We start from the raw sequence: 14,846 nt of genomic DNA on the forward strand, positions 1-14,846 counted from the left end.
CGTGCTTGCATACTGGCGCTACCTAACGGACGAAAAAAACAACTGCGTAAAGTCTGACGTCACACATCTTTGAACTCTTTCATTAGAACGGAAAATAAAAATTGAATTTTCGACTTTTTTCAGTTATTTTTTCGGAGTTTTGACCTCAGATTTGGATTTTTCCCAACTTTTTACATGGGAATCGACCATTTATTTATAATTTTTACCCATTTGCAACTGCTCCATTTTACCTAGAGATAGTATGTTACGTTACGAGAAGGTACCTCGCCCTAAGTGTGAAAAAGTGTGCCGCGGTGGCAACGACTTTGAGAAGCACTGCTTTACCTACATCGATCGACGGCCGAGGACTATGTGTGGACACAACTTTAGATACCACTTATTATTATTAGGTATTATTTCTAATCTTTACTGATAATACGTACCAATGAATCATTATCGTCCAAGAAAAATTTGACCCGATCACATTAGGTATCTTTCCTTCCTACAGGATAAGGAAATGTCATTTATCATGGGGAATGCAACGAGACTTCAGATACCAAATACGAGTATACATAGATTAGAACTAAAGGTGTGTCCACACGCAGTCGACCGACCATCGATCGACGAGGAAAATCTATGTTGTCGAGGCAGTGTGAATGTGTCAGTCGACATCGACTTTGTGTGGACACACCTTTAGAGTTCCTAAATTGAAACCTAATGATGAAGGGTATTTGTATATAAACTTTTACAATATAAATAACAAGGGTAACCTACATTTTACACCTATTACATCTAAGTTGTAAATATTCTGTTAAATTACAATAATTCTTCTTACAATGAAATAGACTTTCTAAAATAATAATGATACAAATAATATACAGTCGAACCTGTCTAAGTGGGAATCCAAGGGACCGACAATTTTTTTCCCAATTATCCAGGTTTGTCAGTTAAAAAAGTGTCCTACTTAGAGAGGTTGCCATGAAGGGGCCACGATTTTTTTTTCCCCCCAGTTAGGTATCCAGGTTTCCCACTTAGACAGGTTCGACTGTATTTAAATACATCTCAACCGATAGAACTGTCACAAAATAATACCAAAATAGTAATTTTGGTTGAGCAAATAGGTAGGAAAAATAATAATAACAAGAAATGCACAAACCTATCTCTTACAGGGCCTTTTCCTAACCCTCTTTAATTTCTTAAGGAAAAAATTGATAAGAGTAATACTTTCAAATCAGCACTACTTGTGTAACATCATAAAAGGTCACACACACACATTCAAAAAGGTCACACACCCATTCAGTTCCTAACCCTCTTTAATTTCTTAAGGAAAAAATTGTTAAGAGTAATACTTTCAAATCAGCACTACTTGTGTAACATCATAAAAGGTCACACACACACATTCAAAAAGGTCACACACCCATTCAGAACAAGTTAAGTAGGTACCTATTAATATTTATTTACCTAACATGATAAAAGACATTGAACAAAAGTACCTCTCACATGTGAGTGTGTAGGTAATATGGTAATAAATTAGGTAGTCAATAATAATGCAAAGGACAAGCAAATAAATACATATGTTAAATTCAAATCAACTGAAAAGGAGTTATCATCAAAGCATTTTGGTGGTTACAAAGAAACTAGTCAAGTCTTAACAAGTTATTGAAGTAAAGCAACATTGCAAGTGCTTAGTATGTGGATGAGTGACATTCTAGGAAAAAAATCTATTCCAAGGCCTAATTGGAAGTCTATTATTCAGAGGTTTTCCCATAAAAAAAAAAACTGATCGAAATCCCCAGTCCCCAAAAAGCCTCTGCTATTTGAAGTAGTTTGCTGGCAGAGGTGTCTCTATATTTTCTCTGATATGACTACAGACCATTAAATGAGAGAAAAAATGTTTCAGGTGAAACAGTTTTACATAGGTATGTTGTATTTTAGAGACAAAAAAAATGGCCTGTCTTTTGTTGGGTTACTGAAAAACATTGCATCATATTACTGTTTCTATTTCTGTAAAATTAAGACAAAGGAGGACTAAATTTGCCGAGGGTAAATTTGCCAACGCATGTAAATTTGCCGAGGGCAGAATAGGTACTTTGCCATCAGGATCGACATAGATACCTACTCCAAACCGATTCGAGGAAGACCCAAGCTAAAAAACATGGTAATTATGCATAAGACACGTCAATGGCAAATTTACTGAAAATTTCTATATTAGAGGAAAAACTTACTTTAAGAGTGTGCTAGATGTAGTTTTGACCGGCGCGAACGACATGTTGTAACACATACTTTTTGTGTTTAACCTAACCCTAACCTAACACTGGTCACTGCTCATTTGGAAAATTCCTTTTTGTGTTCAACCTAACCCTACAATAACACTGGTCACTGCTCATTTGTGCGTTTAACCTAACCCTAACCTAACACTGATCACTGCTCATTTGTGCGTTTAACCTAACCCTAACCCAACACTGGTCACTGCTCATTTGTGAAAGTTCCTTTTTGCGTTCAACCTAACCCTACAATAACACTGATCACTGCTCATTTGTGCGTTTAACCTAACCCTAACCCAACACTGGTCACTGCTCATTTGTGAAAGTTCCTTTTTGCGTTCAACCTAACCCTACAATAACACTGATCACTGCTCATTTGTGCGTTTAACCTAACCCTAACCCAACACTGGTCACTGCTCATTTGTGAAAGTTCCTTTTTGCGTTCAACCTAACCCTACAATAACACTGATCACTGCTCATTTGTGCGTTTAACCTAACCCTAACCCAACACTGGTCACTGCTCATTTGTGAAAGTTCCTTTTTGCGTTCAACCTAACCCTACAATAACACTGGTCACTGCTCATTCGTGCGTTTAACCTAACCCTAACCTAACACTGATCACTGCTCATTTGTGCGTTTAACCTAACCCTAACCCAACACTGGTCACTGCTCATTTGTATCTGCTCTCGATCTGAGGATAATTAATATGTGCCTGGACTAACGATATTATCGGTAAATCCAGGATATTATCCGAAAATATTGGATATTATGCAATAATATTGGATATTATCGGCCTAAAAATTCGACTCCACTTGGGGGCCAGGTCTACAATTTCATATTGAATTGATGGATTATTTTATGCATCTGCGCTTGAGCAGAAGTGCAATTCAACATGTCACGGTAAACCTGAAGGTTAGAACTGTCGAGGGTAGACATTTAATAAATTATGATTAAGTTTAGGTAAGGTATAAATTACATTTAATGTAGGTACCTATACCTTAAAAACTTTAGTAAAAATAGGTAATAATTACCTATTTTCATATTATTTAATGTAAATAATTATCATTTATAATAAATATTATTTATGAACACCTTTTGAAATGACAACCCAACGGCGTAGTTCGGAACAGAAATCAGCCTTTTATTAAGGGAAACCAAAGTAGGTAGAGGTACAAAGAATGAAAGAAAAAAATTATAAATAAAACAATGAACATTGAACATCTATTTCATGTAGGTATTCGAGAGTAAAGTAAATTACCTAGACTCTATTAAAAAAAATAAAATAAAAAAAATGTTTTGGATGTTTCCTTCAAAAAAGGCTGATTTCATGAAAATGTACAAAATAATAATACTTAAAGGGTAAATAGGTACCTATAATCAAGGGTATAACGTTTCAGAGGACGATTTGGGTAAATTTTTATAAATAAAATTTATCAATGAACATAAAATTGATCTATGGGGTAATAGAGGAAAAGTGCCCAATACAGGTCCCCTTTTATTTTTCCATCATAAAAATCGTAACTTTCTTTCCGCTAATGCGAAACTAATGAAATTCTGAAAAAGTATACACAGGTAAAAATAATCGACAGACTTAGTTTCTCCTAATTCATAGTCTTGCCGCCAGGCTGCAGCACGTCATCAGAGATGAAATAATCAAGGGGTCCGAATTAAGGGTTTGGGGTCCGACATTGGCACATTTCCCCTACAGTTTACGCCGAAATAACTTGGTAACTACGATGTGATCTCCCTTGTTACAGTTCCCTCTATCAAACCTCTTAAATAAAGTGTAAATGAGCATTATTTATTATTCAAAGTTAATGCCAATTAGTCATTAGTTAATTCGTAGTTAAAATTAGTTAGTTACTTACTAGTTAATTCCATCATATCCAGCACCTAGACCTACATGATCCTCACCCGCGCGATGTTATCTCCATTGTTACAGTTCCCTCTATCAAACCACTTAAATAAAGTGTAAATGAGCATTATTTATTATTCAAAGTTAATGCCAATTAGTCATTAGTTATTAGTTAATTCGTAGTTAAAATTAGTTAGTTACTTACTAGTTAATTCCATCATATCCAGCACCTAGACCTACATGATCCTCACCCGCTACATTCTTGATATGATCCAGATGAGCTGAAAGAAGAATAAATTATTAAGTTTCAATTTTTTATCTGTAAAATTTGAATTTCTTTCCACTCTTTGTTGAAACACCGTGGTTTAGGGAAAAGTATCCATAGGAAAACTCAGGGAATTGGCACTTTTTCCATAGAAAACAATGAAGCTTGAAATTCTAGAGGAGAGGCCAAGCCAGATTGGCCTTTGTAACAGTAAAATTTGAATTTCTTTCCACTCTTTGTTGAAACACCGTGGTTTAGGGAAAAGTAGATATCCATAGTAAAACTCAGGGAATTGGCACTTTTTCCATACAAAACAATGAAGCTTGAAATTCTAGAGGAGAGGCCAAGCCAGATTGGCCTTTGTAACATAAAGCTATCTGGTGTTCTGGTGTCTAACTCTGGTAGTAACATACATCTTTCGGATTGAGAAGCAAACAAGGGTGTACCAAGCTAAATTCTGGAGCAATTCTGGAGTTGAATGAAAATATGTTTTTTATTTTTTGTTCATCGGGGGAATAGAACTATACCTTTCTTTTTTCTATCGGGGGAATCGGTATGAAATCGGGGGAATTGAATGCTGTCCGTACCAGTGTGTGTATTGCGCGAACCATTTCGCTTTTACGAACGATTTCGCATCTAAGTAGTATTATTGCGGATTGGTAAATTATTTATCTACATATATCTATTTCTATAGGGATGTATATTCGTAGGTAAATCTATATACAGAGTGTTTCAAAAGTCCGGGGACCCTAGAATATTTTTTGAATGGCTAAAGATGGGAACCTGAAATTTGGCATATAGTTATTTAATCTTTCGGATTGAAAAGCAAACAAGGGTGTACCAAGCTAAATTCTGGAGCAAATGAGGGTGTACCAGTGTGTGTATTGCGCGAACCATTTCCTTCTGTTGGCCCCGGGGGGGGTTGGGTGGACTAGTGATAGTGCTGTCACAATTTAATCTTGTAATAATTGTCATGATATGTTAAAATTTAATAATAAAGCACAATTATTACTATTACTATTTCGCTTTTACAAACGATTTCGCATCTAAGTAGTATTATTGCGGATTGGTAAATTATTTATCTACATATATCTATTTCTATAGGGATGTATATTCGTAGGTAAATCGTAGTATATTCGTAGGTAGTAATTGCCCTCCCTGTAGGGCGTTAAGCAAGGTATTAAAAAAAAAAAAAATCTATATAAATGATCTATCTAATATCCTTGATATTATAACTTACCTATAACGTCATCTATACTGGAGTTCAGACTGCAGGTGAGATACAGAGAGTAGAAGCTAACCATTACTATTCCGTCGTTTAAGGCCTGGAATCAAACATTCAAGTTTTTTTTTTTTCATTTTCATCTGTAAAATTTGAATTTCTTTCCACTCTTTGTTGAAACAGCGTGGTTTAGGGAAAAGTATCCATAGTAAAACTCAGGGAATTGGCACTTTTTCCATAGAAAACAATGAAGCTTGAAATTCTAGAGGAGAGGCCAAGCCAGATTGGCCTTTGTAACATAAAGCTATCTCTGGTGTTCTGGTGTCTAACTCTGGTAGTAACATAAATCTTTCGGATTGAGAAGCAAACGAGGGTGTACCAAATTCTGGAGCAAATGAGGGTGTACCAGTGTGTGTATTGCGCTAGCCATTTCGCTTTTACGAACGACTTTCATCCCGAGGCATGGCCAAACTTGTAGAAAAGGCATGGCCGAACTTCTAGAAATTAATAAAAATACGGTCGCGCTGCGCGCTCCCTATTAGCTGCATAGTTATCAAACTAAAAACATAAACGAAACTCAAAATGTTGGTCGAGAGCGGAACATTTCTCTCCCACAGTCTCTGCTTCCTGTGTATTTCTTATGGAGATTTTAGCGATCAAAAATTGATCATATCTCAGGATCGATTTAGAATTTCGCAAAATCCTTTCTTATTGCACACCTAGACCATAAAACTCTCTCTCTCTCTCTCTCTCTCTCTCTCTCTCTCTCTCTCGATTTTTTGAACTTTTCCATTTCTTGAAACGAAGAGTTTTATAAATAACAGAGACAAACCGCAGATTGCGGCAAATTTGAATTACCGTACCTTTGAAATTTTAACTATTTAAATAAGAGAGAGAGAGGCCTAAATCTACCTACAAAGGAGATGGTTGGTTTCGAACTTTTTAGCTTTTTTTTTCAAGTCAAACAGAAAGTTTAGCCAAAATATTGTATAATCCAAAGAGACATAATAAAATTAGTTACACTAAGTTCAAGAGTTGTGTTGAAAAGTTTAACGTCACGTTGGTTTAACATACATTGGTTTAATATCGGTTTAACAGGAGAGGTTTATTTGGTTCAGTTATGTTTCTGTCATGCAGTCTGTTTTCTTGTGTTACCTTTTTGGTTTACCACACATTTAATGTTGTTTTGTTGTTTTAACATGTTATAATTCTTGTGTAAATTGGTTTAATATTGGTTTAACGTTCAACAGGAGAAGTTTGTTTGGAGGAGATTTGACGTCACGGGGTAGAGGAACTAAAGATGCCTTCATTTTGTTTCTAATAACTACTTTACGTAAGGTAAGGGAACTGAAGAATCATTTATTTTGTTTCTAATAAATACTTTACGAAGGGAAAAAATAAAGAGAAAATCATGAAAAGAGAAAATGATTAGAAGAGGTTTGTTTGGTTCAGTCATGTTTCTGTCATGCAGTCTGTGTTGAGAGGTTTAACGTCGGGGGACTGGGCCAGCCAGTCTTCAAGGGGCAGAGGCTGGGAAATAAACTCATTAAAGTTTCTCTTATCAGGTGAAACAACATTGGGAAAGTTTTCTTTCCAGGTTGGAAAAAAAGAGCCTTCATTATTGGAAGTCAGATAGGATCATCTTTACGGAAGGCTTACGGTAATCGATGCTGATTTTGTAAGGTAAAGAATTTAAGTTTTGCTAATAATAAGCAGCCTATTTCAATCTTTGAACATGTAGCCTCCTATAGTAGGTAGTCATGATTTCATGTGATTCTGTTGAGTTTTCCTTTTTCACAGGGGCGGAATTGATAAGAGGGACATTTTTTAGTGGGAAATAATTTCACTCACCACTAGTTTGAGCACAGGGTCGGGCACGTTTCGGGGAGAAGGGCAGAGGGCGAAGGCAGACGAGTGGGAGAAAATCACAGGGGCGGAACTGATGTTGAGGACGTGTCGCATGGTCTGCACGGAGGTGTGGGAGAGGTCTATGAGCATGCCGAGCCGGTTGCATTCCCGCACCACCAGCTGGGAACCAGGGGAGGGAGAGAAAAGAGAAATTAATATCAAAGGGTTAAAAAACGACTCCAACCCAAAGTCGTAACTTCAACCCAAAATGGATAGCCCATCCGTGAAAGAAATTTAGTTAAAAATAAAAAAAATATACAGTAATCAGTAATAACTATTAACCATTATTTTGATTAAAACCAAAATAAGGGGAGTACTCTGACTTTATTGGTATTCTGTTCCGTAGTTATAAATTAATAATTAATTAGGTAAGCAGGTAATTAAATTATAGGCAGATCGGCAGATCTGGTAGGTAGGTACCTACTCACAATATTATGATCTTGGTATTTTGCCTTGGCGGGGCGAAGCATAACCGTATTTCCGTAGTTATAAATTAATAATTAATTAGGTAAGTAGGTAATTAAATTACAGGCAGATCGGCAGATCTGGTAGGTAGGTACCTACTCACAATATTATGATCTTGGTATTTTGCCTTGGCGGGGCGAAGCATTCCTTTATTTAAAAAGAGGTAAATAAACAAGTCTTGTTAAATTTCTCCTAATATTATTATTAGATGTTCCGATTATACTTACATATGAGGCCCGAAAATGCGATTCCTTTATTTAAAAAGAGGTAAATAAACAAGTCTTATTAAATTTCTCCTAATATTATTATTAGATGTTCAGATTATACTTACATATTTATTAATGTACCTACGCCATTGTACACGCTTATGACTTGGGGAGTTTTGAGAAAATAAAAATATTGGAAATCACAACCTTACTGATGAGAATGTGGACAAGATTTGTAGTGTTGAGCCGAATTTTCTAGGAATCGCCAATTGTTTCTCTGAGTGGTACGGCCTCGGACCATAAAAATGGAAAAAAGATGCCTGTACATTTGGTCTTAATTCGTGAATTTTTGACTTTTTCCAGTTTACCTAAACTTCTTCAATTGTTGGCCCTCCTAATACCTAATAATTAATTGGGAATAATTTTTATTTAGAACTTTATTTTATGTAAGAAGTTTCCATTTATTTGTTATTCGATATAAATCTCTCAATATAAATAAATATTCAAAAAATGGTATAGGTACCCATCCGTAAAAGCCGGAGCTTGTGCCAAGGATGGTGAAACTTTTTTTTTAAGAGGTTTGACAGAGGGAACTGTAACTGCTATGGTCTTATCGTCCCGAAATCGAAGAGAGAAGGAAGACAGGAATAGAATACTTTCTCGCCTCAGTTCTGCCACTGCCAGGTTTAGCTTGCCCTCACTGCGCGAGCCCCTGCGATCGTGACTACCGCCCCCACTGGTTCCATCCTGAGGGAGAGAGAAAAGGAAATAATTAGTTTTTTTTTTCAAGAGGTTTGACAGAGGGAACTGTAACTGCTATGGTCTTATCGTCCCGAAATCGAAGAGAGAAGGAAGACAGGATTATTTCTCTGAGTGGTACGGCCTCGGACCAAAAAAATGGAAAAAAAGATGCCTGTACATTTGGTCTTAATTCGTGAATTTTTGACTTTTTCCAGTTTACCTAAACTTCTTCAATTGATGGCCCTCCTAATACCTAATAATTAATGGGGAACAATTTTTATTTAGAAATTTATTTTATGTAAGAAGTTTCCATTTATTTGTTATTCGATATAAATCTCTCAATATAAATAAATATTAAAAAAATGGTATAGGTACCCATCCGTAAAAGCCGGAGCTTGTGCCAAGGATGGTGAAACTTTTTTTTTTTTCAAGAGGTTTGACAGAGGGAACTGTAACTGCTATGGTCTTATCGTCCCGAAATCGAAGAGAGAAGGAAGACAGTCACGGATCTGAAATGGGAACAGAAAAGTCCTAGATTAGAAGGACGAAATGGTAAAGTGTTAGACGATTTCATTTTTATTTTTTAATTGGAAAAAAAACGGCCCGAAATCTTCGAAGAACAGAGTCGAAAACCAGTGGTTTACGTATTGAATATACCTACCTAAAGACCCGTACCCACTTTGTCGTGAGTTTCATCCGATTTTTTTCCGAATGTCCTGTAAATAATGCAATTTAAATAAGTCTTCCCACTAGGCATGACAAGATTTTTTCCTAACGACAAGTGGAAACGAGCCTTGAGCCTCAGAGTGGTCTTCAGAGCCCGCTACTCACGATACGTTTTATCGCATGATTCGCATGCGATGATCAATCAGTCCATCGCATGCGATGATCATCAGTCCATCGCATGCTATGATCAATCAGTCTATCGCATGCGATGATCATCAGTCCATCGCATGCGATGATCAATCAGTCTATCGCATGCGATAGAACTCATCGTGAGTGGGGAATTTGAAATCTGATAGAAATTCCGAATTTCTATCTGATAAGTTCGACTGATCGATGATCTGATGGAAATAAATTTTCGATATTTTTATTGCATCAGTTGAACTTATCCAAAAAGGCCATAGATTTTTTCTGAAGTGAGTTTTTTGACGTAGTTTACCTTACCTGTTCAGCTTTGGAGTCCCATTAAGTCTTTGGTGAAATCCACCATCAGTGTAACACCTATGTCCTTACCTTGTGCCGAGGTGACCAGTTTAAGGTCGTCGCTGTACAACTCCGTAAACCTTCGTATAACATCCACCTGTTCCATTGTTATCTGTACTGCATCCATATGTTGTGACGAACATGGTACATAGGCCGACCAGAATTGGGCTCCTACCATACCTGTTGCATAGAGGTGAAAAGAAGAAAGCAGATTAGAATAGACTCGAGTAGCATTTGGCGACAACCTACCAGACTCCTTACATTAACTTTAACTCGGCCTGATGAACCGGGAAGAGCCAGCCAGCAGCACGCAATGGAGCAGTTGCAAATGGGTAAAAATTATAAATAAATGGTCGATTCCTATGTAAAAAGTTGGGAAAAATCCAAATCTGAGGTCTGCAACATCCGGCCCTGAAATAAATCATCTGACTTTTGAATAATCACAATTATTTATTTATATTTTTCATTCAAAAATAATGTTATTCAAATCTATTTTAAAGGACGTCTTCGGACAGTTTTTCTGACATTATTGGCTGGTCTTAAGTTTAAGCCTTCAAAATTAAAAAAAAAAGTTTCATTCGAGCCTTGGTTAGAAAACGAAATACATACCTAGGTACTTGATTAAATTTTGATTAAAATTTCTCATCCTTTACCCATTTTTTTATGGTTTTCTTTTATTTATTTTTTCATTATTGAAATCTTTCCTTGAAATTTTTCTAAAGCTACAAAATTTTCCCTGAATTCTTCAAAAGTTACCTACAAATTTAATTCAAAATAATTTTCTGATTTATGAAATAGGTCGGACGTACCATGGTGTAGGACAGGCGTGGGTCAGGGTCAAATATCGGACCCCGAGCTTGTAGAACATGCGCAGAACGGCCATCGAGTTCCCCAAAGAATGGCCACCTTCCACGCCTATCATGCTGGCGATTTTACCCTCCCGATGGACCGCTCGGATTTCTGGAGGGAGAAGAGAAAAAAAATCAATTATTCAATCAAAAAATTAAGCAATAAATAAAAATAGAGAAACAATCAATCTTCTTCTTTCTACGCCTTTTCCCGTGTACAGGCGGGGTCGGCGTTTTTCGTCAGCCTCTCAATCAGCCCTAACTAGGGTGCTTACTTCAATTATTCAATCAAAAAATTAAGCAATAAATAAAAATAGAGTAACAATCAATCAATCTTCTTCTTCTTTCTACGCCTTTTCCCGTGTACAGGCGGGGTCGGCGTTTTTCGTCAGCCTCTCAATCAGCCCTAACTAGGGTGCTTACTATCACGGATCTGAAATGGGAACAGGAAAGTCCTAGATGAGAAGGACGAAATGGTAAAGTGTTAGACGATTTTATTTTTATTTTTTAATTGGAAAAAACGGCCCGAAATCTTCCAAGAACAGAATCGAAAACCAGTGGTTTACGTATTGAATATACCTACCTAAAGACCCGTACCCACTTTGTCGTGAGTTTCATCCGATTTTTTTCAGAATGTCCTGTAAATAATGCAATTTAAATTAAGTCTTCCCACTAGGCATCTTACCTGTTCAGCTTTGGAGAGGACGCGAAGGAAGTTAAGTCCGGCTAATTTCTTCACTTGAGTCTCGGTCCAAGTCGGATGATCCAGGAGAGCGGCTAGAAGGTCCGGATAATGCGAGACATCCTCCAGACCTTTGGCAGTGCTGCAGACGACAAAGAAAACGATTAGGATCTATATAATCAAAAACAAGGACATAATTTATGAAGGACAATGAACTGGGTCTCGTATTCGTAGCTGAAAAGAAAGGCATCTAATAGAGGGTTGTGGCTGCCTCAACAAGGTTTTGCGCTTAGGAATTGATGATGATCATCAAAAAATTTCGCCCTTAACGACTAGAGCTTGCTAGGACTTGAGGTTTTCTTAGCGATGGATGACTAATAAAAATTTACAAATCTTAGGATGGGGTCTACAATGTTGTGTTCTAGAGCGTCTGTCTTGTAAGCGTAAGCGATAGGTTTCGGGTGCGATTCCCGCCTAACGAGGTTTTCTTAGCGATGGATGACTAATAAAAATTTACGAATCTTAGGATGGGGTCTACAATGTTGTGTTCTAGAGCGTCTGTCTTGTAAGCGTAAGCGATAGGTTTCGGGTGCGATTCCCGCCTAATGAGGTTTTCTTAGCGATGGATGACTAATAAAAATTTACGAATCTTAGGATGGGGTCTACAATGTTGTGTTCTAGAGCGCCTGTCTTGTAAGCGTAAGCGATAGGTTTCGGGTGCGATTCCCGCCTAAGGCGATCTTTATCCTAAACAGATAAGGCTCGTTCTCGGAATGGCTGACTTTCCATTCTGTTCTACTCCTCTCTTTGATTTCGGGGAGATGTGATCGGATGCCCTTCGCACTTACCCTTTGTTGTTTCTTAGCAAGGGGAATTCAGGCTGGTATGCTTTCGCATCTAACCTTTGCTATATGCTGTTTAAAGTCCCCCAACCAGATTAAGCTGGTCTACCCCCTGTTTAACGTCCCCCAGTCAGACAAGACGGTTAGAGATGTAAAAGTTACGGCAGAAGAACACCCAAATAACCATCATTCAATAGGATAAGAGGAAAGTCGTGTGATGTTCACACCCGATTTTTTTTCTCATGGTAGATTTCACCAACGACTCAATGAGAAATTTAACTAATGGGAGAATTTTCAATGATAAAAAAAGGAGTTTTTAATGATCCATTTTTTCAACACATTGAACGCCAGGCCTAATTTTCATAGTTGTACAGCTGGTCCCAGAGGACTAAGGGGGTAATCATCCCTAGGTCCCAAATTTTTTTCTTTCAAAAACACGAAAAGTAAGCCTATTGAAACTGTTTGATATATGTTTGCTACTAATCAGTTCATTTGTCCAGCTTTTGCAGCTCCCATGGCGTAGTGGTCACTGCGCTCGCCTTGCACGCGGGAGACCCGGGTTCGATTCCCGGCGGGGTCAAAAGGAGTTTTTAATGATCCAAACAGGAGTTTTTAAAAACCTTTTTGGATCACTAAAAACTCTTTTTTGGGTGATTAAAAACTCCTTTCTAGATTATTAAAATATCCTTTTGGGATGATTGAAAATTCTCCCATTAGTTAAATCTCCCATTAAGTCTTTGGTGAAATCCACCATTAGTGTAACACCTACGTCCTTACCTTGTGCTGAGGTGACCAGCTTAAGGTCGTCGCTGTACAACTCCGTGAACCTGCGTATAACATCCACCTGTTCCATTGTTATCTGTACTGCATCCATATGTTGTGACGAACATGGCACATAGGCCGACCAGAATTGGGCTCCTACCATACCTGTTGCATAGAGTTGAAAAGAAGAAAGCAGATTAGAATAATAATATAATAATAATAATAATAATAGTGCTTATTTATACTGCTCGCATAGGACTGAAAAGTCCCTTTACTTCAGCAGTAGGCTACTACTATTATTGAGGTCAAATTCTCAAATTATATTGAGGATAAAATTCCATACCTCGGCTGGGATTGAACCCACGCCCTCCTGTTTACCAGGCGAGCGCCTTGACCACTACACCACCGAGGCAGAACAAGTACAATAATTTAGCGTAGAATATTAAGCGCGGAACGATTTTTGTGACAAGCATTTATGCTCAACATTATTTCTCATTTAAGAATTAAAATTCCTCCTATTCTTTTCTCTCCCTGCAGACCCCTACGTCAAAGTGTACCTCCTGTACAAAGGACAGCGGGTGGCCAAAAAGAAGACCCACGTCAAGAAACGAACCCTCAACCCTGTCTACAACGAGTCGTTTGTGTTCGAGGTACCTGCTGACAATTTGGACAGTGTCAGTCTCGAGCTATTGCTTCTGGACTGGGACCGGGTCACCAAGAATGAGGTAAGTAGCCTCGGAGCATACTCACACTCGTATTTATGAACAAGAATGATCGTTCTTAGATCAGTCTCAAGTCAAAATTGACCAATCAAATGCCTTGAGACTATGCTTAGCACGAACTTAAGAGCCAGCATTTTGTTCATAAATATGGGTGTAAGATGCATACCCTCGGCTAAGAACGAACCCACGCCCTGCTGATTACCAGGCAGTGTCTTGAGCCACTACTGCACCGAGTCACGTATGAGGTAGGTATTCGACTGCTAATCTCACACCTCTGTCTAGGAACGACAGAAGGTCGTTCCCACTTGTCATTCAGAAAAAATTATATATCTAAACCTACCGATGGTAAGTACACACCTAAAGAGCAGAAGTCAGTATTACATCTGGTAAATATTTATAATATGCTTACTCGGTCCTCAAAGGACCCAATTGCGAACAGATCCTGATTGAGAATTTGAATTTGTTAACCCACCTTTAATTACCTTTTCTCAGTCTAGGCAGATCGGTGTGAGACCAGCTGCTCTTGGACCACGGCTCCGTCACACTGAGATCCGAGGAGAGGTTGAAATTGACCAGATGATTGTGAATGAACTTACGAATGTTCCACGGTAGATCGTTGTGCCTGGAACATCAAAGGGTTAAATTTGTTAAACTACTTTTAAATCAAGAGTTTCATTTTTACTTTCTTTATCCTATCCTATAGGAAGGAAAGTAATGTAATTTTAGTGGTTTCATTGGGGGAATTGTAACTGCTAAGGTCTTATCGTACCGAAATCGACGAAAGAAGGAAGACAGGATAGGAGAAAGCCAGCCGTTCCGAGAACGAACATTATCCGTTCAGGATGAAATCCGCCCCGGGTGGGAATCGAAGTCGCGACT

At 37.8% G+C, this 14,846-nt stretch overlaps 1 protein-coding gene across 1 annotated transcript; it reads right to left on the reverse strand.

Annotated features, from left to right (window-relative positions):
- Positions 1 to 4,302: 4,302 nt before the first annotated feature.
- LOC103509407 (dipeptidase 1) lies at positions 4,303 to 14,589 on the reverse strand (the record flags this gene model as incomplete). Its single annotated transcript, XM_026823756.1, has 7 exons — positions 4,303 to 4,379; positions 5,604 to 5,688; positions 7,437 to 7,644; positions 10,508 to 10,522; positions 10,921 to 11,071; positions 13,261 to 13,410; positions 14,450 to 14,589. Coding segments are annotated over 7 exons (826 nt in total), but the record flags the coding sequence as incomplete, so codon positions are not given.
- Positions 14,590 to 14,846: the final 257 nt, after the last annotated feature.

Source organism: Diaphorina citri, unplaced genomic scaffold (genome assembly GCF_000475195.1).
Source record: "Diaphorina citri unplaced genomic scaffold, Diaci psyllid genome assembly version 1.1 scaffold494, whole genome shotgun sequence".
Classification (NCBI taxonomy): Eukaryota; Metazoa; Arthropoda; class Insecta; order Hemiptera; family Psyllidae; genus Diaphorina; species Diaphorina citri.